The sequence below is a fragment of the Lepidochelys olivacea genome (genome assembly GCF_965140295.1).
Source record: "Lepidochelys olivacea isolate rLepOli2 genome assembly, chromosome: 16".
Classification (NCBI taxonomy): domain Eukaryota; kingdom Metazoa; phylum Chordata; order Testudines; family Cheloniidae; genus Lepidochelys; species Lepidochelys olivacea.
This window is the reverse complement of record NC_140426.1, coordinates 13,052,077-13,078,926: the sequence shown is the minus strand read 5'-3', so window position 1 is coordinate 13,078,926 and position 26,850 is coordinate 13,052,077. Positions and strand designations below refer to the sequence as shown.

Genomic DNA, 26,850 nt, shown 5'->3' with positions numbered 1-26,850 from the left:
CAGTCCACCCATGTGACCTCACTTGCCAGATCGGGGACTTAGATCATAAGCTCTTGGAGGCAGGGAATGTGTCTTTCTCTCTGCAGACAGCACCTAGCACATTATGGCTGCTACCAGAATACAAATAACAAACAAACAGATGATAACGATACACTCTAGCTCAACCCCAAGGAGTTCTGTTCAATGCAGGCATCACTGGGTGAAATTCTGTGGCTGAGGTTATGCAGAAGATCAGAGTAGGTCATCACAATGGACCCTTCTGTCATTAAAATCTGTTAATCTAACAGCAAGATGGCGAGGAGGGAAAACTGATTACTGATATGTGGAAAACCACCCCTGGGATGATATGGAGCTGATAAAGTGGTACTTGTTCACCCCACACAACATTTGCTCAACTAGCTCCTGTTAGAGATGGTATCATATAACCTCTAAAAGTCCCTTAGCACCTTGCATGCCTATGCTGTGTTCTTGCCCTCCCTTTAGTGCTCCCCACTGGAGTGAGTCACAGCTATAATCCATGGACATGAAAATGATTTTATAATAAGATTTAAATGCAGCCCGGATGCAGTGCTAAACAAAATCAGAAAACAATCAGTCAGAGAAACTCAGCTCCGCCGATCAGTGTGTGACTCAAAATGGTTCAATGCTCAGGAAGATTGAGGCTCTAAACACAGCCACCACCTGCCCTTTAAAGTACGGCATCCATAGGAAAGCAGACAGACAGACAGATGGAGAGATGAGAAAGACAGAGCACCTGATACTGCTCCTATTGAAAGTCAATAGGCGTTTTGGCATCAACTACAACTGGAGCAGGATCGGAGTCAGAAACACACTCTCAATGCTGGATTCTGGGGTGATTGCATGACAGAAGCAACTAGAGATGGGTAAATACCCCAGCAGCCAGATTTGTTAGGGATTTGGTAATGAGGAAGTAAGGCAGAGAGGTCTATTTATTATTGTGAATCTTGTGAGAGTTGGTGTTGTTTGTTTTCGCTTTTAAGCCCCAGCTCCTGGAGTCATGTGTTTCTGCTTCTTAGCTTTCATAATAATAATCTGTTTCTCAGAGCTGCAGAGAAAAGCCTTAAAAAAGGATCCCTAAAAGGCTCAAAATCCAGAAGGGAAATAAAAAGAACAAAAAATGTGTTCTATTTTTTGTAAATCTCATGATTTTTTGGGGCCTGACTCATGGTTTTTGACCACATGGGGTTGGGAATACTGCTGTGCATAGAGATCGCTCAGCAGCATACTTCTCTCTGGGTAGCCTGCCCAGCTACGTGGGTGAGCATATGCGTAGGAGGAGGCAGAACCATAATTGTCTCTGTTCTGCCCTCTTTGGGTCACCACTCACCCCTTGTGAGTAGTGAGCTATCAGTAGCGGTGCTCTCCTTAACAGAGAGATCAGCAATGCTTTTCCTTTAGCCCTTATGCAGTGTCGAGGCCAAAGCCCCATGCAAGCAAGGAAAGATCCTGTACAAGCGCTGGGGGAAAACGTTATCCTGCCTCTTTAAACCCCAAACCAAGCACAGCAGGGCTTTCTTCAGCTACTCAACAGCATGAAGTGGCTGACTCCAGCCCAGCCCAACCCAACCCAAACGTCTGAAATATGGGTCATTTAGCAGGGGAAAAGGTGCCCCCAGCCCACCCTGTCTCAAGACCATTTCCCACTAACAAACACAACCCCCAGCACCACATTGCTGCACATCTCCTTATAGGGTGCTGGGTGAGGCGGGGTGTATAATTGCCTAATTAATTGCTCCCAACTGGCCCAACCCTGCTCACATATGCAAAGCCCAGCAATCAGGGTAGGTAACTGTGCTCATTCCTCTAGCAGAAGCAGATGGTTCACTCTGCCCGCTGCACAGGGCCTGTACTTCCTATCACAGTGGGACAGCTTCACATACTGCTTGTGATCCTGCTGCCCTTTCAGATTCTCTGCATTTGCACACCTGTGGTGAAATCCTGCCCTCCCCCTTGGCTCCCCCCATTGAGGCCAATGGGAATTTTGCCACTGAGTTCAATGGGGATGGATTTGACTCCTGGATATCAGTGCGGGTGGTTGGTTTTTTTTCCTTTACAGCTGAAATGACCAAATTGATTCATGTAAAGAGGCGCTTATGGGGCTTTGTGTGCACAGTCTGCTAGCTTGCATTTTGCATGCACTGCAATTCCAGTGCAAGAAGCATTGGAAAACCTTGCCTTTAACCTCCTTGTGCCTCAGTTTATCCACCTGCAAAATGAGTATTATAATATCTCTCTGCCATCACAACGATACCAAAAGACTCAGCTGGTTAATAACGGTTTCAGAGTAGCAGCCATGTTAGTCTGTATCGTTAAAAAGTAAAGGAGGACTTGTGGCACCTTAGAGTCTAACACATTTATTGGAGCATAAGCTTTCGAGAGCTACAGCTCACTTCATCGGATGCTTATGCTCCAATAAATTGGTTAGTCTCTAAGGTGCCACAAGTCCTCCTTTTCTTTTTGCTGGTTAATAAAGTAATTTGCGATCCTCAGATGAAGGGCACTTGTGATGGCTAAAATATCATGAAATATCTATTCATAAAAATACATATATAAAGATGAAGAGAAACAAATAGAGGGGACTATAAATTCATATTGAATCAGCTGTAAGCAACTCTGTCTCACACCTTAACCTCACAAAATCCCCCCTCCACTCCCTGAACACAAGAACAGGATGGGGTCAATATAGCTTCCCCAAAGGAAGTGGTTTGCGTTTCATTAGACTGATTTCTCAGCTTCTGGGGTGGTTTTTGGGGGGTTTTTTTGGTGGCAACTGAATGCTGGTGTGCATTTGCATCACCTCTTCCCTCGCGTACATAGAAAAACAAGTCCAGCACCTTCCACTGGCAGAACTCCAGCAGATTCTGCTTCACGCTCTTCTGGAGCTTGCACACTGCTGCCTAATCATCCCATGAGAACTGGGATTCTTGAGTTACAGCTGAATGCTGGTTTTAAAGGGACCTTGTTACAGCTGTCATCTGCCTCTGTCCACCCTTAACTGCACTGGGCTGTATCATCATTTCACTTGGATCAGTAGGAAAAATATAGGAAGCAGTGTGGCCTGATGAATAGAGCAATGAGCTGGCTATGAAGAGATGTGGGTAGGTTCTATTCCTGGCTCCACCATGTCTGTGTTACTTAGAGCAAATGGTTTCATCTCTCTGTGCCTCAGTTTCCCCCATCAAATAGACTTCATGAGCCTTTTTCCATTGATTTGAAGTGGCTTGATTTTTCAGAAAGTTCTGAGCACCTACGCTTGGAAATCCAGTTCCTTTAAGGTGTGTCACGCTACTAACCCCAAAATGGAGACAGCCACAAACATGCAACCTTTTGAAATGTCAGGGCTCTGAAGGAAAAACTGATCTTTGCTGAAGTGTAATTTTGAATCGATAATTGGGGGAATGCCAAGTTTTCTTTGCTAAAGGGAGGACTGTGTTGGGAGTGAAATTGGGCCAGCAGTGAACAGAGGAGGAGAATTCCAGTTCATGGCGACTTTTTTGCAAGGTTTCAAAATTTGGGTTTTGTTCCATATTGGAACAATCCCGGAAACCTTTAAAATGTTTCCCCCCCAAGCTAAATTGTATCAAAACGCCCATTTTTGGATCGAAATCTGAGCTTTTTGATTCCCATAGGTGTGTGCCGCATGGTGGCCATGGGGCTGGCCTGGGATGTGGGAACCTCTGGCTCAAGTAAAAGTTTTTCATTCCAGATCACTCCAGAACGATGCTGCAAACAGCTGAATGGCTGTTAGCAGTAATAGGAACTATTTGCAAAAATCACCCAGTGCGGACAAGGATATGGTGAAGGTTGGAGTTAGAAAGGGTAAATCCAGTGCTGCTGGGAATGAAAGGTGCACAAAGAATATCACATAAAAACAGGAGGGGACAAGTTGACAAGTTTAAATAGCCCACAAGGTGATCTCGCTATAACCAGATCCCTGTAGTCAGAGAGAATGGATTCCAGCAAAATTTGCCAGATCCAGGTGGTGTAATTCAGTGTACCTTTGCTGATGTCCATGGAGCTTTGACAGGTTTGCACCACCTGAGGATCTGGCATCCCCAAAAGCTACACGAAATGTGTTCCAGCAGATTGATACATTTTCTGCCATGCGACCTAGCACCTTCTGTTCTTCCTGTTTCCTTTCAAACAAAAATGGGGACTCAGCCAAGGGACAACACATTTTAACTAACTTTTAAAGCTGTGCAGCCGAATTTCCAAAAGCGGCTTCTAATTCTCACTGTCTCTCAATATTTGGGTGTCTAGTTTAGGACACTGCATGGCTCCTGGGTTTTCAGAAGGGCTGAGCACCCCCCTTTGACATCACTTGGAGCTATGGAGCACTTTTTGTGGTCAGGCCTATTGACGGCATCTCAAATTGGGCACCCCCAAAAATGGAGACACAAAATCAGTGGCTGCTTTGAAAACATGTGGCCGTCTGTCCTGGGAGTTTTGCCATTGTCTTCAGTTGGAGGAAGATTCAGTATCCTTGAAGAAGACTTGAGCATCTGGAACCCACAGTCTAGCTTAGTACGTATACAGCCCTCGTTTTTGAGAGCCTCGCAGTCATCAGTAGATTTTACCCCTGTGAAGTAGGGGGAAATGATCCCCATTTTACTGATATGCACCTGAACCACAGAGCAGATTACATGACTTAGTTAAGGTCACATTAGAAATCTGAGCTGGGAACCAAACCCTTGTCTTCTGCCTCTCATCCTAATGCCCTATCCACTAAATCATCCTTCCTACCCTCCCTAGGCTTTAGCTCAATAATAAAAAAAAATGTATTCCATTTTCTTCTCTTGTTTTTTTTAAATTGATCTTTCCAGCACCCAATAATTACGTCTCACGCATAAACAGAGCGAGACCCACTCGCTGTCCAAACACACAGCACTAGACTCGGAGTAATGCTTGTTTGATTGTGTTTTAATTTAGTGCTGGAACAATCCACTTACCGAGGTACTCTCAAGGTCACACAAAATCTACCCAAGTTTGAAGCCATTTATTTCTCATCCCTGTTTGCAAAATCCATGTTGTTCTTGGCACCCCCTACCCCCCCCCCCAAAAAAAATGCTGTTTTTCGGCAAAATATGAGTGAGAGAAAAACAAAACAACAAAAAAAAAAAGGTTCCTAAAAGTGAAATCCAAGAGACGGCGGAAGAATTGTCCAGGGAAATAGGAGGGCTTGCTGCTTGAAACACTTAAGACTAGACTAGACACAGGGCTGGAGAACACACCACTGACGGGGGGCAATCCTCTCTTGGCCAGGGTTAATGGGGGATAGACTAGATAATTTAGTGTGTGGGGGGGAACTGTAAGGGGGGTGGGGGTTCCTTCAAAGGTTTATAATTCTGTGGCAGCAGCCAGCCCTCACGTGCAGCCTTGCCCTGCAGAACACCCCAACAGTAACAAACTGCTGTTTACTGCCCTGATCAGTAGCTCTAACATCAGTCTGGCTAGTTAGCTGTCATGTATCTGTCTGTCTCTCTAGCTGGCAAGTGAACTCCATCTATCATGCCTGATCACTTTCGGCTTGCACTCTTTTTCTTTGTGAATGTTGCTCTGGAATTCCACTCTTTTATTTATTTATTTTTTTTGGTGTGCTAATCTGAGCTGTATTGTGTATCTATGACAGAGCCAGGTTGAAGCTGTGGGCTGAATGTTCCAAGAAGACAAGGGGTATGTCTACACTGCAGATATAAACCCATCGCCGGCCCGTGCCAGCTTACTCGGGCTCGCAGCACTTGGGCTGCAGGGCTGTTTCACTGCTGTGTAGACGTCTGGGCTCGGGCTGGAGGCTGGGCTCTAGGATCCTGCGAGGTTCTAGAGCAACTCCTGTGGGAACTTAATTCCCTTCTGCCCCTTTGAAAACCGCAGCCTTTAATGGCCCAACACTGTCATGGAGGGAGGAGAGGCCATTCTGCAGAGGAAATCCCGAGACAAACTGCTCAGCCTGGATTTGTCCTGGGCATTTTGGAGAGGGGCAGCTGGAAAAGCACCGCTACCACCCTTTGAAAGGGGGCAGGGAGACCCCTCACTCTGTGTTAGGGCAGCTTGGTGGGTGGGTGCCATGGTCCTGTTGGGATCCTGCCCCTCATCGGAGCCTTTGGGGATATCTACTGCCTGCAGGAATCTCAAGGAGTCTTGCACTCAAGAGCCAGGAGAACTATGAGTGTATCCAGCCCTGGATCAAGGGCGTGAGGCCAGGGACAAAAAGCATGGTCTTGGATAAAGACATTGGACTGGAACACAGGAGACCTCGGGGTGCATTCCTGGCTGTGCCACAACCTCTGTGAGTGACCTCGGGCAACTCAATGAGACTTTCTGTGCCTCAGTTCCCCATCTGTCCTATTGGGCTGATAAAACTTCCTACACCATAGGGCTGCCACAAGGATGCATGCAGTAATGCTTGTGAGGTGCTTGGACACTGTGGAGACAGGGGGCAGATAAGCACCTCCACAGAGGTCTCTCACCTACGCACGCAGAACTGTACAATCTGGCTCTCAGAAAGTCAAACCTTTGGAGCAGGGTATTTGGCTCATTCCCTTGATCACACTAATGTCACCCAGTAAATAACAACAGCAACGCTGAGGTGTTGGGGGGCACAGGAGGCTGGCTGGCAACTGCAAGTCCTGGGTTGGGGTTGTGTGGGAGGAGCACGGGCTGACAGCTCATCAGCTGTGGGCAGCATGCAGCAGCTGGTGGCTTTTAAGCCGTGCTTTAAAAGGAGAGGGGGAGTGAGCAAGCTGGAAGGGAGGCGGGGAGTTCAACCTGGCTACGGTGACAGCTCCAAAAGGAGTCATTCTGCCCTTAGCCCATGTGCTGGGCCACGTTGCTGGAGCATATGCTGGGCATGGGATCCCCTTGCTGTCCTGCAGGGCCCATAGGCAGCAATACCCACTGGGAGGAGGGGAGGGAGGTGAGGAAGTGGCCTAGTTAGCGTGGTACTTCTGGGCGTCATTGTGAACCTTTCTGCTCTGTTTCTTTCACATATTCAGTCCCGCTCCTTGGTTGCTGCATTTCTCTTTGGTTTCAAATCACGGTCTCCAAGGTCTGCACTGGACTTGTTTCTCCACTTATGTCCTTTGGTCGCCTTGGCGGTTTGAGGATGGAGAATTTAATTTGCTCCAACGGCCTCTCCTTTTCAGACTCCTCTCCCCAGATAGAGATGTACGTGCCCTTGTATTCTCCTATCTGTAGAGACTCAGTGGGAGCTCTGGGTGATGTCCCCAGACTGTGCTTTCAACTCTGTTTCCCTCCTCAGCATTTTTCTGTTTTGTTTTTCCCCTGGAGGGAATGTACCACTAACGAGTGTCAAGATCGTCCCCAGCAACTCCCTCCATCTCTCTGACACACAGTGTGGACTGCTCTCTCATTAGTGCTAGCTCAGAAGGGGTGATTCCTATCTATCTATCTCGTTACTGGGACAGAGAGGAAGGCCTGATGTATGAGTGTCTGCCGCCCCCTAGGCAGCAGTATGTAGACTGTCCCTCCTTACTGGCTCTCCCCTCCCTTTCCCACATCAGGCATTAGCATCTCTTTCACATGGACTCACAACAGTCTTCCATGGCTTTTGCTCGTTCTGTCTGCCCCACTGAGTTATACTTAGGCTACCCTTGAAAACAACTCAGTTGCATCAGCTAGTGCAGGCCCACGTGAGTGGCCTGAGCTGCGCGAGGCATCTTGCATGGCTATTGCAGGCTCCAGGGGCCTGATCCAAGCTCACTGATGTCCGTGGGGTCAGATCAGGCACCACATTCATACCACATCACACCAATATGCCACTGTGAGCGCCGTGAGCACATGATGTGGTCCCCCCACGACAGAAAGGATGTGGACAAATTGGAGAGAGTCCAGCGGAGGGCAACAAAAATGATTAGGGGGCTGGAGCACATGACTTACGGGGAGAGGCCGAGGGAACTGGGGTTATTTAGTCTGCAGAAGAGGAGAGCAAGGGGGGATTTGATCGTAGCCTTCAATTACCTGAAAGGGGGGTTCCAAAGAGGATGGAGCTTGGCTGTTCTCAGTGGTGGCAGATGACAGAACAAGGAGCAATGGTTTCAAGTTGCAGTGGGGGAGGTCTAGGTTGGATATTAGGAAAAACTATTTCACTAGGAGGGTGGTGAAGCACTGGAGTGGGTTATCTAGGGAGGTGGTGGAATCTCCATCCATAGAGGTTTTTAAGGCCCAGCTTGACAAAGCCCTGCTGGGATGATTTAGTTGGGGATTGGTCCATGCATTCAACATCTGTACATTTCAGGGGGCTATTCAAGGCACTCATTATTTGTAAATAGTTTTGGAACCAAGAATCTGACTCCCAATGTGTCCCATCATAGGCATAACCGATCCATTGGGTTGTTCTCGTTACTGGTTGCTGGGAGGAAACACTCCAAGTCTGGTGGCAGACTATTTCCAGTGAAAGGACCCTGTTTCTGGGATCTGCTCTTTCCAGAGCCTGAGTGTAGTGAGTTTCAGGGCGCACTGGGAATGGAATTTCTGCTTAGCTTTTTCAAAGTCTGAGGATTAACAAGTGGGAATTAGCTCTGGAGTTTGCATTTTAAGTTAAAAGGCTGGTATGTTGCTGATATTATTGCTGTAAGTCCCCCTGGTGAGTGGTGATGGGACCCAGTCAAAATAAACACATGCGTAATTACATTCATTAAAATAATCTAAAAGGCAGCAAGGCCATGTGGCTAGAGAGCCAGACTGGGAGCCAAGAGTCGCAGGTTCTGATCATAGCTTTGCCGCTGAATGTACTAAATCATCTCCCGGCAAGTCAGTTTCTCCACCTGTACAGGGGGATGCCAATGCTTATTGAGACAGAAAGTGCCACACAGTGTTATTCCTGTTATTTAAATGAATGCTTTATCTGATTTACTGGAATAAATGAACGAAAAGGAACTGCAGCCTGTGACTCATTTGGACATGGCAACATATTGCCTAAGATAGTGCTGTGCATATTGCAGGACAGTTCTAAATCCTGGTTTTCTTCTTCGGCCTTCTCCAAGGTTTTGCAAAAGAGGTTAGTAATGGCGGGTGCCTCGGTTTTTGGCTGCCCAACTTGACATACCCAAAAGGGGCCTGATTTTCAGAGGGCAGGTGCTGAGCAGGTGCTGTCCATGTTGTTGTTCAAGGATCACATTGCCCTGCACTCTAGGGGCTGGAAAATCAGGACATCACGAGCAAGCTTGTGCCCTCCAACTTTTTAGCTGGGTTTTGCACAGTCAGAGAGTTTAGATAGGATGGAAACACTTTGACATGGGAATGCCAGACTGGATCAGAACCAAGAGCTGTCTGCTCCAGTATCCTGTCTCTAATAGTGGCCCAAACTAGCTCCTTTAGAGGAAGGTGTAGGAGCGCTGCAGTAGGCAGATGTGGGATACTCTGACCCCTACAAAGGGACAGCCATACTTCTGGGAGCTCATCTGAAATTTACTTCTGAACTTGTTGAGATTCCCGCAGCAGCAGCTTAGACCCTGATCCTTAAGGTGCGTTGGCATTGTGCAATAATTTCTTGCTTCTCCTCTTCTTCCTCCCACTCCTAGGTCTAGCCTCAGAGCCTCCCCTGTGTATCTATGTGGGGATGTCTTCCCATATTTTCCCCTTTGCCCTCATCTTCCCCCTTCTTTGGTGGTTCTCCCCTCCTGTCCAGACTCAGAGCCTCACCTGTGTTGTGTTCCTGTGTTGTCACATAGGGAGTTTGCCCGTTGGAAGGTGAGGAACACAGCCATCGAACGGAGAGACCTGCTCCGCAATCCAGTGCCCCTGATGCCTGAATTCCAGAGGAGCATCCGCTTGCTGGGCAGGAGACCCACCACGCAACAGTTCATTGATACCATCATCAAAAAGTACGGCACGCACATCCTCATCTCTGCCACCCTAGGAGGTAGGTGGCAACTGGGGTATTTTCGTATGCAGCTCACTGTAACAGTGGGGAGAAGGGATGAAGCATGCTCTTCCAGCTCTGTGTCACTTTAAATGTAAGAGAGACTAGGTGGGCAAGGTAAATATCTTTTATTGGTCCAACTTCTGTTGGTGGAAGGTGCAAGCGTTTGAGCTACACAGAGCTCTTCTTCAGACCCGGGGAAGGATGTAGGCCAGTTCGTATGGTGGTGAGTCAGGGCTGTCACATTTCCCCCCTGAAGCCCCATACTCTCCTGCAGATCTGCTCAGAAGCCCAGGCTAACTCTGAATGGCCCCTTTGGCTTATGAAGCAGAGCGTGTGGGGGTGGGTGTCGGTAGATGTGATACGTGTGCCTGGTGTGACAATGTACTGTGTATTGGTGTGAGTGACATGAGCGCAGGTGTGCTTTGTTTGACAATAGCATGGTGGAGTGTTTCTGTGAGCTGCGTTTACACATACTTGATGTGAGAATGGTGTGTGTTTATATGATGTGTGCGCACATGTCCGTGTCAGGTTTTGAGTGCATACAGGATGTGTGTAGTGTGGGCAGTCATGCCTAGTGGTCAGAACAGAGGTGGTCAGGCCAGGAACAGTGCCCAAGCTCAGAGCTGGGGTCAAGGACCAAGAGTGAGAGCTAAGGGTCAGAGCCCAGGGTCAGGAACCACACAGGGAAGCAGGGATGCAGTGGACTGGGCAGGATAGGAACGAGGCTGGGAACAAGTAGGACCAGGGCTGGAGCAGTGCTAGGAGCAGGGCAGGCACAGTAGTGATTGCATTCGTGGGTGTGTGGGCTGAGCAGCCAGAGATCAGTTGTTGCTGTTGGCCCAAAGTGCTTGTTGACTTCCTCGGCCAATAGATGGGGTGTCAATCATGCAGCTCTGTTGTGCTCATAGGCTGCCCAGAGACTGGGCAGGCACAACTGCAAGTCCTCATCCCTGACAATATACATGTGTCTACACTCCTGCTGAGGGCTCAGATGGAAGGCCTTGGAAATATTTTGCAGCCCTAGTGATGCCCGGAGTTAAACTGAGTAGCACAAGTGCTCTCGGCTGAGGCAAACCCACTGCCATAGCTCACCCTTGTGCCAGGACAAGGCATTGCAAGGGGTTCTTCTACTCCAGTATCCCCTTATCCATCATTCTGGTTCTGCAACCGTCTGCATCTTCTGTGGCCCAGCCCTCCAGCCAGATCAGCTTTCAGCTCAGCCCCCTTCCGGGGGTAACAGAAAAGTCCAAACAGAAAACTCAGAATCTAATGGCCTTTATGCCAGGCCTTTGGCCCCCATCTGGATGAATGGACTATAAGGTGGATAGAAAGCTGGCTCGATCATCGGGCTCAATGGGTAGTGATCAACAGCTCCATGTCTAGTTGGCAACCAGCATCATGCAGAGTGCCCCAGGGGTCTGTCCTGGTACTGGTTTTGTTCAACATCTTCATTAATGATCTGGATGATGGGATGGATTGCACCCTCAGCAAGTTTACAGATGACACTAAGCTGGGGGGAGAGGTAGATACGCTGGATGGTAGGGATAAGGTCCAGAGTGACCTAGACAAATTGGAGGATTGGGCCAAAATAAATCTGATGAGGTTCAACAAGGACAAGCGCAGAGTCCTGCACTTAGGACGGAAGAATCCCATGCACCGCTACAGGCTGGGGACCAACTGGCTAAGCGGCAGTTCTGCAGAAAAGGACCTGGGAATTGCAGTGGATGAGAAGCTGGATATAAGTCAACTGTGTGCCCTTGTTGCCAAGAAGGCTAACGGCATAGTGGGCTGCATTTGTAGGAGCATTGCTAGCAGATCGAGGGAAGTGATTATTCCCCTCTATTCGGCACTGGTGAGGCCACATCTGGAGTATTATGTCCAGTTTTGGTTCCCCCCCCCCCCCCCACTACAGAAAGGATGTGGACAAATTGGAGAGAGTCCAGCAGAGGGTAACGAACATGATTAGGGGGCTGAGGCACATGACTTATGAGGAGAGGCTGAGGGAACTGGGGTTATTTAGTCTGCAGAAGAGAAGAGTGAGGAGGGATTTGATAGCAGCCTTCAACTATCTGAATGGAGGTTCCAAGAGGATGGAGCTCGGCTGTTCTCAGTGTTGGCAGATGACAGAACAAGGAGCCATGGTCTCAGGTGACAGTGAGGGAGGTCTAGGTTGGATATGAGGAAACTATTTTACTAGGAGGGTGGTGAAGCACTGGAATGGGTTACCTAAGGAGGTGGTAGAATTTCCATCCATAGAGGTTTTTAAGGCCCAGCTTGACAGAGCCCTAGCTGGGATGACTTAGTTGCGTTGGTCCTGCTTTGAGCAGGGGGTTGGACTAGATGACCTCCTGAGGTCTCTTCCAATCCTAATCTTCTCTGATTCTATGATCTGGGACTTACCTGTCTTTGTCTTTCAGTCCTGAAGCCTGTAGTAGGACCCAGGACAGACCTCTTCTCTTGGTTTTCCAGCCCAGGGACACCATGTTAGGCAGCTAAGGGTTGATCCTTCTAATCCATCACTGCTTCCTTGGGATGCTCCTATTCTGTCCTTAGCTCTTTCAGGGCTGAGGTCTCCACTACTGTCACTCCATCTCCTCCTGCAGCTTCTTCCCAGCCTGCCGCTGAGGAGTCACTTCCAGGCCACTGCCAGTCTCTCTGGCAGCAGATGGATTGTAATTCAGAAAGTGCCCTCTGTCTCTCTTTAAGGCCGGGCTCCCCCAGCTCTCCTCCCTGGAGCTAGGGTGGTAACTTCGGCTAGCTGTAGAGCTTTAGCAAGCTTCTCCTTCAGCTGGCCCCTTCCTCCAATTAGTCCTCAGGCTCAGCAGGCCAGCCTTCTCCTGCTGCTGTCAGCCATACTATGAAGGAGAAGGCAACATATATGCTGATCCCCTTCCTAAAGCTCATCCCAATTGGCTGGGAGCAAGAGGAGCCTGGCTACATCCACCCTGCAAAGCTCCTGATCACAAGCCCTTAAAGAAACAAACAGGATTTCCTCCCAAAATACGACTTACTTCTAGGACCACTTTCTTTCTACCAGTATCTCCTATTTCCTAGGTCCTCATGTATTTCAGACCTCCCAAGATCTTAAAAGGCAGTGCCACACCATGTGGGTGAACTGAGCCCTATGTCTGACTACTTTTAAGAGGACAGAGTACTCCGTGTGGCGTTAGGTACTTCTATGTGTGAGAGAATCACAGTATGGCTCTATGAGGATGCAAATACCAATATCTGAGTATGTGAGTTTTAAGATAATGTGGATATGCTGCAGGTTTGAGAGGGTGCCTATGGGCATGTGTGTCTGATGCCTGTGTGATGATAATCATTCCAGGGTAAATATGGTAAAGCCAAACTCCAAATAAGTGCACAGGCAGCATTTGAAAGAACCATGTGAATTGGATATTCTGCCTGGGTGATTTTCTCTCTTGGAATGGACAGAATAGCAGCCTGGCTGATATAGTGTCTATAATATCATTCCCGCCTAACCTTCACACCCTGCCTTGTTTCTTGAAACCAGATGCTCTCTCTTTCTCTGAAACAAACTGAATACAGAAGGAAAACAATCTTCTCCCACAGGAGGAACTCACTGGACTTGGAAAAATCTTAGAGTGCTCTTTGAAGTGGCATACCAAGGCATTAGGCAGGGATGATATTTTTAAGGTCAGGCTTGGCAAAGCCCTGGATGGGATGATTTAGTTGGGGATTGGTCCTGCTTTGAGCAGGGGGTTGGACTAGATGACCTCCTGAGGTCCCTTCCAACCCTGATATTCTATGATTCTATGATGGAGACACTGATGGGGAACACAGACAGAGAGGCCTGAACTGGATGCAACAGTTAAAGGAAAAATATGGGCCACATTTAAGAAAAAAAGAATGATAATTAAATTCAATGCAAATATATACCCAGGGACTGCAGACAGGTCTTGGTATGGGCAACATATGCCAGTAGATCAATAAGATGGAGAACTTGCAGGCGCAGTCACCAATTTGCATGCCCGGTTACTGGAGCTGGGTAGAAAATGTCAAACATTTAGAAAATGAAAAACGGAAGTAAATTTCTTACGGGCATTTTTTTTGCTTCTGTTTGTCTATTTATCACCTGTAGCTGTTGTCCGTTTTGCACACCGAGTTAAATAGCATGTATGGCATGTATCTGTAGCTGCACTGAGAATACTGCAGTGACAAAGAAGGTATCTTATCTTAAAGTTTTGTGACGCTGTTCATCACCATATTCTCTGAGCACCTTCCATATAAAACAGATTGCCAATAGCGAAACCCTTAGTGAAATTCCGAGGGTTTCTGGCTCTTGTTCCTCTGGGGGCTACGGAAAGCTCTTTAAACACGCTGTAAATGAGCAGCTCTGTAGACAAGATTAGATCGATTCGCATGCCTGCCTGCATATTTTTCATGCACAACTTAGGTGCCAGATCCTCAGATGGGGTAAACTGGTGTAGGTCCATTGAAGTCATGAAGTCCGAGCCATTATTGAATGCAGACCTAAAAGAATCCTTAGTCCAAAACTGCCTGTTCAATGCATCCAATCAAATTCCACCTGCCTCCCTCCCCCAAACCACATGAAATGTTCCAATACAGCAAAGCACGTGCTTAAGTGATTTGCTGGATAGGGATGATGGGTTGAAGCAGGGCCTAAAAGAACTCTGTACAGAGAGAACTCATTTCTTTTGAGGAAATGTCTCCTTGGAATCATATTTTACACAGTGCAAGGCAGTGAAGGAAGAAACCATTGAGGCGAATGGAGTTTTATTTGCAAAAAGAACAGGAGGACTTGTGGCACCTTAGAGACTAACAAATTAATGGGTTCGTCTCTAAGGTGCCACAAGTCCTCCTTTCCTTTTTGCGAACACAGACTAACACGGCTGCTACTCTGAAACCTGGAGTTTTATTTGTGGTTTTATTTTTCTTCCCATTGGCAGCCTTTTTCTCTTCCACATCCCTGGAAATTCCAAATAGCAAAGACCTTCAACGGTGAAATATATTTTTAATTTCACCCGGGTGAGGTTGTGAATTATTCACAGTGGCTTGTTCCATCTCCTGTTTTTACAACACGACATTTTTAAATATCCAGAGGCTTGTAAGGAGAGCTGGTGTTGGACAGAAGTGCGAAGTGGTCCATCAGCCCAGAACAGTGGGGGTGGGGCAGGCAGGGCAAGAGGAATGAAGGATTCATCTTGACAGAGATCGTGATGAAGCTAAAGCAGCTTTAGCCCCGCTGCATGGTGCATGGAGTGGGACAGGTTCCGCTCAGATTTTGCAGGCTCGTCCAGATCCCTGTGACATCCAATCGATCGTCACTTAGGAGTTGCTTTTCCCCTAACTCTCTAAAGACCTCGGACCACATAAAAAAGCAGCTACCCAGAGAATTGTGCTTTTTATTAATTCAAATCTCAGCCTGACATTTAACCAGCTAAAGAACGAGAGACAAATGTGCACGACTCCCTTTTTGCGTAGCAGCTGTTTTGCGTAGCAGCTGGGCTCAGGGAGGTCTAAGAGATGGAGCAGGCCATCCTGCATCCACCACTGTTGCTGTGGAGACACCTTCCACAAGAGGAGGCTTTCTGATGCCTTTCTGTTGCAGAGCAGCTTGTTTCCCCTGGAGCCTGATAGAGAGCCAGCCCTGCTCCAGTTTAGTTCTGACAAAGGGATTGGTGCAGGGTCATTTCTAGGGCATACACACTCAGGGATGGAGTACACAGAGCCGAGAGCTAATTTGCAGGGAAAGCCCTGAAGGGAAGACAACTTTGAACATAGCATCCGCTTAATAAACGAGAAATTAAGACTTAATAATGCAGCAAAAGTCTATTAACCCCTCTTGATCTATGGGCTGCTTTCGCTGGCTCTCTTTCCGTCGGGATGTTGTGCTTTTCCCAGTCTTAGGCCCATGCACGCAGCGTGGGTTTCAAGCAGCGGTCTCTCCCTGCCCTCTCCTGCCATCGTACTTCACGTCTCAGGAACGCTGCTTGTCTCCCCGGATGTGCACTGAATGAAGCACATAGAGGGTTTTCTTTTTTCCCCTCATCCTCCCCGTGGTGAGACTGAAACACTTCGGAGGGGCAAATGACAACTTCTTTGGAACTAGAACACAGATCTCCAGGTGCCGTAAAAGCTTTGGGTTCTCCAACTACTGTCTAGGTGCTAGCTTCATATAGCCTCCTTACATGCAGGTCTGGGACCCTTGTTCCTACCCCTCAGCTCTGTCAATGTAGATGCCATTTTTGGCTCAGTATTTAACATTCTAGCAGCTTTGGTTACTGTCCAGTAGCTTTAACGGGTGGGGATTTAACCAGGACTTTTTGCTTTCTGCCTGATCTCTATGGCCTGCGTCTACACGACACGTGAGCAGTGTGAGTCCCCCACTCGTGTACACATATTTGTGCTGCCTCATGAGTGGTAGCGTGACCACAGACCGCCGGGTAGCCATCGTAGCATGGTAGCGGTAGCAGAGGCAAGGCTGAGCCGTGTCGAGTACACATCTGCCTCCGACCAGCGGATATACACTCAGCATGGCTTGGTTGTGCCTCCAGTGCCACGCCCCACCCTTCTGGAGCTACACGGACGTCTACATTCACCCTACCTCGACGACAGCGGTGCCAGGGCACGTCTACACTTAGAACGCTGGTGCGGCTCTCCCACGGTAGCGCTTCCGGGAAGACGTATTACGCTGACAGGAGAGCTTCTCCCGGCCCTGTGGTGAATCCACCTCCACGACAGATGGTGGCGATGTCGCGGGGAGAAGCCCTCCCATCACCATAGCCCTGTTACACCGGGGGTTAGGCTGATAGAACTACATCGCTCGGGGGCTGGGGAGGGGGGGGATTTTTCACCCTCCTGATGGTTGTAGTTATACCGGGGTAAGTTCAGAGTGTAGACCTGCCCCGAGTACATGTACAAGAGCAGCCCCCATTCAAAGCGTTGTCCCAGCTAAGCATTCCACCAGTGATTGTTGAACCAGGGGCTGACATAGGCCATGATCTTTCTGCATGGGAAGCAAAAAAACAAGGTGCGGGCTTTGCTAAAGAACACAAGGGAGTTCCCAAATCCCACTGGAACTCAATAGGAGCTGGGTGTCTAACTGCCATCTAGGCGGTACCGTCCAGAGCCCCCATTACTATGTATAGTAATCTAGTCTGAAATGGACACAGAAGATCGCATTGATCTCTGGTGCAACTCCACTGAGTTCAGCGGAGTTGCATCAAGGATACATTTGGCCCAAGCTACAGCCTTTATTGCCTATTAATCACATTTTCCCACAAGCACCTTTGCATTTCCTCCCAAGCTTCCCCCCTCATACAGAGGAACTCCCTGTAAAAATCCACAAAGTCACTACTTTATCTTCCTTCAAAGCTCTCCTAAAAACTCATATGTGTTGTAAAGCCAGCAAAACATTTGACAGCAGCTAAGCAGCTGGTGTGCTGTGACCGCTGCTTAACATGCTTATCATATTCATCTCATTACCTTGTGTTTCCCCCGTCTGTTTGTTGTATCCACCTGTTGTCTCCCATCATATGCTTAGATTGTAAACCCTTTGGGGCAGGAAACATCTTCTCCGTTTTGTGTGTGTGTACAAGGTCTAACACGGTGAAGCCTCGATCCCCAGCTCGGGCCTCTAGGTATCGCTGTCAACACGTTAATTATTGATTATTATTGTTGTTATTATTTAGAGCTGGTCAGAATCTGGGAGTTTTCCCCCATGGAAAATTTTGAGGAAAACAATGTTTTTGGTCAGAACTTTCCATCGAAAATTTTGACTTCCTGGCAAAAAAAATCAAAATATTTTCATTTGAAAATGCCACAGCTTGCCTCATGGGAGTTGTAGTTGGATGCTGGAAGCTCCCATTCTCTGTCGCTTAGGTTGGGTTCCCTGGTCAGACTGTTTGCCATGATGCACCACAGTCTCCTCTCCTGGTGAGGGGACAGGGGTGTGTCATGGGAGACCCCTGGCCATGGTGCATCCTGGGATATGTGGGTCAGCTAGTGAGTCTAGCCCATAGAGAATAAGGACATGAGGAAACTGAATTACAATTCCCGTTAGGCACCGCAGTAGTATTGCTAAATCAAAATATTCTGGACTCTGGTTTTTAAATGAAAAATTTGGAGACACATTTCATATACCTTTTTGATGTCAAATCAAAGTTTGTCACAGAAAGTGTCTGGTTCCCACAGAAAAAATCAGTTTTTTCCTCTAAAAAATCAAATGTCCCTAAAGTAAAATAGTTATCCATCAAAACAGCGGTGATGCATTTTTTTTTTCATACAACCCTATTATTACAATGATCAGCAGCAGCATAAATATCAGTTCATCTGTTGGATACACAGGTTGGATTACAGTAGGTGCTACTTACTTCCACCCTAATTAAACTTTGATTCTTCTCTCAAAGCTAACTACATAAAAATGGCCCCTTCTGCTCCGCGTGTACATTCAAAATCAGATTTCCTGACCTTAGTGAGGAAAATATGTTGGTTTTGCCTGTCACTCCTTTCAGCCTTGCAGAGCTCAGACAGAGTCAGCTAGATTGTATTCCGGCTCAGATATCATCATGAATAGATTTTTTTTTAAAGTAAACTGTGGTTATAAACTTTGTTCTTCATCTTTCTTTTCTTTTCATTGAGAATGTTGCTATTGTTCATTAATGTTTGTTGCCTCTTGGGACTCTAACTTCTGTACTTCCTGATTCTCTGTCATTGCCAGGGCAACAGTGCTCTCATTAATACCGAGCCTGATTTACCCACACTCCTTTGTCCTGTTCAGTACCTTTTCCCTTGCTCTTGTACCCACACAGCATGCTTCACCTGTGCTCTCCAGGACTGCAGGAAGAGCAGAGTCGTCATTTATGCTACTTCTCTTTGCTTTTTTTCTGCTTGTCATCTCATCCCTCCTACTTCCCATACTTCTCAACCACTCATCTTGCATAGTCACTGGATGCCAGATCGTTACAAATGACACTCATTTACCCTTTCAGCACAGACCCATTCACTCGTGAGCTAAATGTAACTTAAACTATCCTTTATGCCATTGAATTAAGATAATAGACTTCCATGAGATTTGCATCTTCTTCCACGAAGTCTAAATATTGGCCCTATGCAAATCACTCCAAATGTATCCCCACAATGACAGGCCTTGTTGTTGTTATTGTTCTATATAATGGGCTAGTTTCTCCATTGGTGTAAATCAGCATTGACTTTAGTGAAGTTATTCCAATTTACAGCAGCTGGGGATTTGGACCATTGGCCTCAATGGCGCTGTACCCAGATTTTGAATCTGGCCCATTGCACAGAAGAATGGGACTGGCTTTGTTGCACAAGGGCATCGCCAGGGGTGCAGAGATCTCAGAGTTTGCATGGTACAGGTTCAGCATGTGATACCATAGGTACCTCTGCACATTGCCCTGTGGGGTAGCAGCAAACCTTCCAATGTAGCAATCTGTTTCCCTTCACTGCAGGGGAGGAGGCCTTGACCATGTACATGGACAAAAGCCGACTTGACAGGAAGTCAGGAAACGCTACCCAAAGCGTTGAGGCACTGCACCAGCTTGCTTCCTCCTACTTTGTAGACCGTGATGGCACCATGAGGAGACTCCATGAGATCCAGATCTCTACCGGAGCAATCAAGGTATTGCTTCTGCTGCTATGGAGATTCCAGGGAGAGAACTGGAGCGGGGAATGACAGCCATCCCGATGCAAGAGGGATGCTAGTCAGGGCTCGGCCTTTAATAGGGTATAATTGGTTTCATTGCTGGGTAGGCACCAGCAATTGCAATGTGGCATTCTTCACAAGAAAAGGCAAGTTATTGCACTGTGCTACTGATGTTAGATGGGAAAAGTAATTCTCTTGTGTCCCTCATTTCACGTAGGCACAGACCATTCCGGCATGAAGGTGATTTTGGGAAGGGGACACCCAGTGTGGCATTGATGTTAAGGAGATCATGGTCCTTGCAGTGTAGCAGTGATATTGGGGAGGGCATGGCCATGGCAGGTCAGCAACAACAATGGAAATGGGCAAGCAGTTCTGTAGTGGCAGGAATATTAGACAGCATCATGCCACCCTTGTATGTCTTCCACCGCAGGTATCAGTACAGTCTCTATTGAACAGCTCTCAGGTGAATTGACTACAAGGGAATGAGAAAAGCCTACAATGAGGCTTTACAAAGGCTTCCAGAATGAAATGGACAGAGATAGAGTGCTGGAGGGGGAGTGGGGGAAGCTACTGGGAGGAGAATACAAAGGAAAGGAAAACGGATCCACAAACAACAGCCTTCTCCTTTGAAAGCACTCAGCCTCCACTGGGGAGGGATTCCATTGTCAGGGAACGTGCTGCAAGGAAGGCAGGCGGGATGAAGCCATCACTCTCAGCCACTGCTGAAAGGCTCCGGCTTGTGTTATTGTTCTGTGGTGTCTCCTGGCCCTGCCTATTCCCTCAAGGATGGGAAACTGGATTGAGATATTGAAGCCCTGACAGCAGATAACCACTCTTTGTGAATTCAGAAAGGACAGGTCTCCTCTGCAGATAGACACCAACAATAACAACAGCTATGCTACAAGCAGCAGGAGGATTTTCTGTCTCTCTGTTTATCCATAGTACGTGCTTGTGTGGTGAGGGGCTCGACATCACTCACCCTATCTGGTTCTCAATCCATGTGCTCTAGATTGCCATGGAGAGACAACGGGATAATTCCTCTCCTGGCTTTTGGTCTAAGACAACAGAGATCCCCCATGGATCAACCTGCAGGCCTCCCTTCACCAGGCCCAGATTCAGATGCAATAACATAAAACATGGGACAGTTTGCACCTGGACAGAGTCTGGAAGGTGGCTCTTTTTTCAAGTTTGCGTTTCTAACCTGGCCCTGTCTGTCCACTGGGGATATTTGGCTTTCACCCACATCATGTAGGTTGTATCTTGGTAAGGGTGGGGTGGGTGAGGGTGTCCGTCAATCAGTGGAGATGTCAGGGGCTGGACCGTCCTGGAAATGCTGCAAACAAATGGCATGTTTCCTTTTTCTGGCATCCGGCTCTAGGTAACAGAAACTCGGACTGGCCCCCTGGGCTGTAACAGCTACGACAATCTGGACTCTGTGAGTTCTGTCCTTCTGCAAAGCACTGAGAGCAAACTCCACCTGCAAGGTAGGAAACAGAAGAAAGAGTGAATGTGAGGGGCGGGGGGGAGCCATGATAAGAGAAAATTAAAGCTCATACCTCCTCCTCCTTCTTCTTCCTCTCCTAGTGTTTGTTACACTCACTTGCCTTGTCTTCAGTTAGACAGTAAGCTCCTTCGAGCAGGGACAGTGTCTTCCTATGTATATATACAGCGCCTAGCACAGCGGGACCCAGATCCTGACTGAGGGCCAGAACTGCAAAGGCATTCAGGTGCCTAAAGATGTGTCTAGGAACATAGTGGAATTTCCAAAAGTGCCTAAATAATGTAAGTGTCTGAATCCCATTGGCTTCCAATGGGAGTTAGACACCTAATCTGCTCAGGTGCTTTGGTAAATCCTACTAGGTGCCTAGATGCATCTTTAGGTGCCTAAAAGCTTTTGCCATTTTGGCCCTGAGTCCTATGCATGCTACTGCAGTTCGAATAGTAAAGAGTAACAATGGTTGAAACAGGGAGAAGGAGAAAGAGAGAAGGACTAAAAGAGAGAGAGAGATTTATAGCAGGGCTATGGACCTGACTCAAAGCCCTCTGAAGTCAATGGGAGTTTTTCTGCTGACTTCGCTGGTCTTTGGATTGGTCCCTATATCATTACACCTGTGCTCTGTGATTTGTATTGGCTGCCTACTGGTTTCCAGACAGATTTTAAGGTTTTAACCTATCTAAACTTGGCCTTGCAACTCTCTCCACTTGTCTGAAGTAGTCTGAGTCTGTTGGCATTCAGAACAAGCTGTGAGGCTCAGCTACTTCTTTTTGGTGGTAGTGGGGGTAAGGGGGCTTGGGAAAGGTGAGAGGACTGAATGAGGATGGAATATTAGGCCTACTGAGATTAACTTTTTGGTTAGTGTCTTGAGTACAGAGGTGAATCTATGCTGCTGGGTTTGTTATTCATATTGACTGTGTTCTAAAACAAAGCCAAAGGCACCAGAGAATAAATGGCCACGGTGCTTTTTTACTGTTGTATATACATCAATGTAAAGAAATACCAACATAGCCACTGATATTTAAGTAACATACTGGCCAAATGTCCCTTTGTCCCTCTCTGGTGGCTGATCAGAGGTGTGTGAGTCAGCCACAGTTACTACCTAGTATAGCTAATCCTTTGATAGACAAGTGATAGACACCTGTATTTTGGAGCTAGAGGTCATGGGCCAAGTACATTAATTAATTAAATGACCAGTCCTGATTCCAGTGAAGTCAACAGGAGTCTTTCAATTGACCTCAATGGAGCAGAAAATGTATTGTGCATGAACTTTTTGTCATTATACTCAATGTTTAACAAAATAGGAAATATGAATTTTAACAGTTCACTTTGTCCAATTTTTATATAGATTTAAATTTAAATTTTGCAGAAGAACAGGCTATATTATGGTTTTGTTTTCAGTAGAAATTGGCAAGCGTTATTTTAATTTTAGTGAAACATAGGATGTTTCACAGAAATTAGGCTTAATTTACTAAGTCATATTGTGGATTTTTTAAAAAATGTTTTCTTTAAAAATAATAGCCATGTTGCTTTAAATGTATTGGTGATCACTGAAATGTACCTTCCCGTAACTTATATAGATAGTAATATATAATGTGGGGCTTCGTATATATACTATAGGGATGATCACTAATCAAAACCCATAGATAGATAGATAGATAGATAGATAGATAGATAGATAGATAGATAGATCAATCTAAGGACCTGATCCAAAGACTGGAAGAATGGAAAGGCTCCCATTGACTACAAAGAACTTGGGATCAGGCCCCAATGAACAATAAGGCTTAAAGTCATCCAATAATTAAGGGTGGGATTTTCAAAGACATTGGCTGAAAACCAATGGGGGCATATTGTCCTCTGGCCCTTTTGAAAATACCAGGGAAGGGGTTATCCTAGATTTTTGTAAGTGATTTTCTCTAGATTTATAGTAAGGTCTTAGATTTGACCAATTACTCTGATTTCACGATAATGTGTCCAATCTTCAGATTTGTATACCTTTAGCAGATATCTCTGCTGTACAATAAATTATGATGGATTAGGATATGTATGACCAACCAAGGGAAGGGAAAGAGGGAAGTCTTGCATTGCTATTAGAGCTGGCCAAGAATTTTCCAACAAAGCATTTCGTTCTTGTTGATTTTTTTTTTATGGAAAATGAAGTTTCCACAGAATCTTGTTGTTGACATTTTTTTTATTTTCCCAGTGGAAAATAGAAAGAAATATCTCATTTTGACATTTCCAATTCATAGTTATTGGGAACTTTATATTCGATAAAAAAATTAACATTTCAAATGTTTGTCCCTGTTTGGGCCAAAAGAAAAAGGAATACCATAATTTCCTGTATGTCAGAAATTCTGATTTTTGCTTTTCACTTGATCAGAATTAGGGTTAGCTATGATGGGAGGAGAGCTTCCAAGTGGGGTTTGAAGGGACAATGCAACCAGGGGAAATAAAGACAGAAACAGAATGTCAATGAAAGAGAATTTGGAAATGGGAACTTCACCATTGCTTTCATGGAGCTGACTCAATGGGAGGGGGGAGAGAGTGAATGAAGAAAGAGTAAGAGAGAGAGAGAATAAAAATCAAAGGGAAAGAGAGAAGGAGGACACAGTGTGTGAGAGGGAAGGGGGAAGAGATAGAAAGAAAGTTTCCCCTTCCCACTCCTTCAGTCAGTCCCCATGATTATCAGGATCTGAATCAGTCTCTGGCAAAAAAGAATGGGGATGGTGGGAGTTTGTCTGGCTGAGAAACTCAGAAAACTGCACCCTTTCTGACCATCCCGGTAGTCACTGCTATTCAGAAAGCCAAGGTTGTGCAGCACCGTGGAAGCTAAAAAGAGAAAGCCAAAGAGCAGAGAGAAACAATGGAAGTGGGGGGCACCTGGAAAGATGCGAGCTTTGTAGTGTTTTGTTGCCCTGAACAGTCTCTGCACACTTCCAGTAAAAAAGCATTTTAAAAAAAGTTTTAGGAACAAAATGAACCCTAACAATGCAGTTGGTCCATTACTAGATGTAGATGGTAGAATTATCAGTAATAATGCAGAAAAATAAGAAGTGTTCAATAAATATTTCTATTCTGTATTTGGGGAAAACCAGCTGATGTAGTCTCATCATACGGGGATGACAACATGCTTTCCATTCCACTAGTAGCTCGAGAGGAGGTTAAACAGAAGCTACTAAAATGGGCCCTGGTCTACACGGTGGGGGGGATAGATCTAAGTTATGCAACTTCAGCTACGTGAATAATGTAGCTGAAGTCGACATACTTAGATCGACTTACCGTGGTGTCTTCACCATGGTGAGTCGACTGCTGTCGCTCCCCCATCAACTCCGCCTGCACCTCTCGCAGCGGTGGAGTACAGGAGTTGATGGGAGAGTGCTCAGGGGTCGATTTATCGTGTCTAGTCTAGACACGATAAATCGATCCCCGCTGGATTGATTGCTGCCCGCCAATCTGGCGGGTAGTGTAGACATACCCAGGTCCAGAGAACTTGGATTCAAGAGTTTTAGAAGAGCTGGCTGAAGAACTCTCTGAACTGATAATGTTGATTTTTAATACATCTTGGAGTACTGGGGAAGTTCCAGAAGACTGGAAGAAAGATATGTTGTGCCAATTTTTTAAAAGGGTAAACAGGATGACCCAGGTAATTATAGGCCTGTCAGCCTGACATTGCTCTCTGGCAAGATAACGGAGTGGCTGATATGGGACTCAATTCGTAAAGAATTAAAAGGAGGGCAATGTAATTAATGCAAATCAACACGGGCTAATGGAAAATAGATCCTGTCAAATTAACTTGATATATTTGTTTGATGAGATTACACGTTTGGTTGATAAAGGTAATAGTGTTGATGTAATATACTTAGGCTTTTGTAAGGTGCTTGACTTGGTACTGCATGACTTTTCGATTGAAGAATTAGAGAAATATAAAATTAACATGGTGCACATTAAATGGATCAAAAACTGGCTAACTGATAGGTCTCAAAATGTAACTGTAAACAGGCAATCATAATTGAGTGGCTCTGTTTCCAGTGAGATCCTGCGTTCTTGGCCCTATGGTATTTCATATTTTTTACCAATGACCTGGAAGAGACCATAAAATCATCACTCATAAAGCTTTCAGATGACACAAAAATTGGGGGAATGGTAAATAATGAAGAGGACAAGTCACTGACACAAAGAGATCTGGATCACTTGGTAAACTCGATGCAAGCAATGTGCATTTGTATATGGCTAAATGTAAATGTATACATCTAGGAACAAAGAATGTAGGCCATGCTTACAGAATGGGGGACTCTATCTTGTGAAGCAGTGACTCTGAAAAGAAAGATTTGGGAGTCGAGGTGGATAGTCAGCTGAAAATGAGCTCTCAATTTGATGCTGTGGCCAACAGAGCTAATGCAATCCTGGGATGCATAAACAGGGGAATCTTGCATAGGAGTTGAGAGGTTATTTTACCTCTGCATTCGGCATTGGTGTGACCACTGCTGGAATACTGTGTCCAGTTCTGGTGCCACAATTCAAGAAGGGTGTTGATAAATTGGAGAGGGTTGAAGAGCCACAAGAATTATTAAAGGATTAGAAAACGGGCCTTATAATGATAGACTCAAGGAGCTCAACCTATTTAGCTTAACAAAGAGAATGTTAAGGGGTGACTTGATTACAGTCTATAACTACCTACATGGGAAAAATATTTATTCAATCTAGCAGAGAAAGGTACAGCATGATCCAAAGGCTGGAAGTGGAAGCTAGACAAATTCAGACTGGGATTAAAATGTACATTTTTAATGGTGAGCGTAATTAATCATTGAAACAATTTACCAAAGGTCATGGTGGATTCTCCATCACTTACAATTTTTAAATCCAGATTCGAACAGATCTGCCCTAGGACTTATTTGGGGGAAGTTCTCTGGCCTGTGTTATGCAGGAGGTCACACTAGACGATCACAGTGATCCCTTCTGGCCTTAGTATCTATGAATACTGAATACAGTCTCACTCAGACTCCCATAATCCCTAGAAAGAGAGATGGGGGAGGGGAGGAAAAGGGGGAGATGGTTGGGGGAGACTGTGATGGTCCAAACGGAAAGGGAGGAACAGAGGGAAGGGGAACGAAGGAGAGAAGAGGGTAGTGGTTGAGAGGGAGAGGACAGGAGAAGGCTGACAGAAAGAGAAGAGGAAAGGTTGAGAGTCCAGACAGGGAAGGAGGAAGGTACTGGTTGCAATGGAAGGACAGACAAGTGCTCGCTCCTGGGATGTGTCTCAGCTGTGTGAACTGGCGCCGAGAAGACTCATGGTGAGAATAACAAGCTAACCAGCACACACAGTTTACATGCTACAACACAGGGCAAACCCAACACCGGCCAACCCAGAGCTAAGGGAAAGGCTCAAGGGCAGGGAGGAATGGTCTCCTTTTAATAAAGCAAAGTGACCTTTAAAGCTACACCTTAATGTTATCCACCCAATCTGGAGGGCGGTTTGCTGAATAATTATTTAGGTTCTTTTCTCTCCTCTCCAGCTGCTTTGTGAGAGCTCACTAAGAATTAGTCACAGGGCTGCAGGTAATGAATCGTGACTTAGTCTACTCTGATCTGATTAGCAGCCAAGCATGAGCCGCTGACAGAAATCTGTGTTCCTGCCATCATGTCGCTCTGCTCGGAGGCCAGTTCAATGAAAGAACAGTGTCTTCATGACAGAGAGGATTTCTGATTCCCAACCAGCTGGCTGCAGCCAGACCTTGACTGAAGCCTCCACGTGAGAGCGTCCCATTCTCAAGGAAGTGCCCGAGCCCCTGGCAGTCATAGGCC

At 46.4% G+C, this 26,850-nt stretch overlaps 1 protein-coding gene across 3 annotated transcripts in view; it reads left to right on the top strand.

Moving 5' to 3' along the window:
• The window catches only part of BRINP1 (BMP/retinoic acid inducible neural specific 1), a 94,279-nt gene that overhangs the window by 48,146 nt on the left and 19,283 nt on the right, over positions 1-26,850 (top strand). For 2 of the 3 annotated variants that reach the window (XM_084650058.1, XM_084650059.1), the window contains 3 exons: positions 9,711-9,901; positions 19,360-19,529; positions 20,932-21,037. In XM_084650058.1, coding sequence (XP_084506184.1) covers positions 9,711-9,901; positions 19,360-19,529; positions 20,932-21,037 — 467 coding nt within the window. The remainder of the gene's footprint in view (positions 1-9,710; positions 9,902-19,359; positions 19,530-20,931; positions 21,038-26,850) is intronic. The other variant, XM_084650060.1, reaches the window with a different exon arrangement.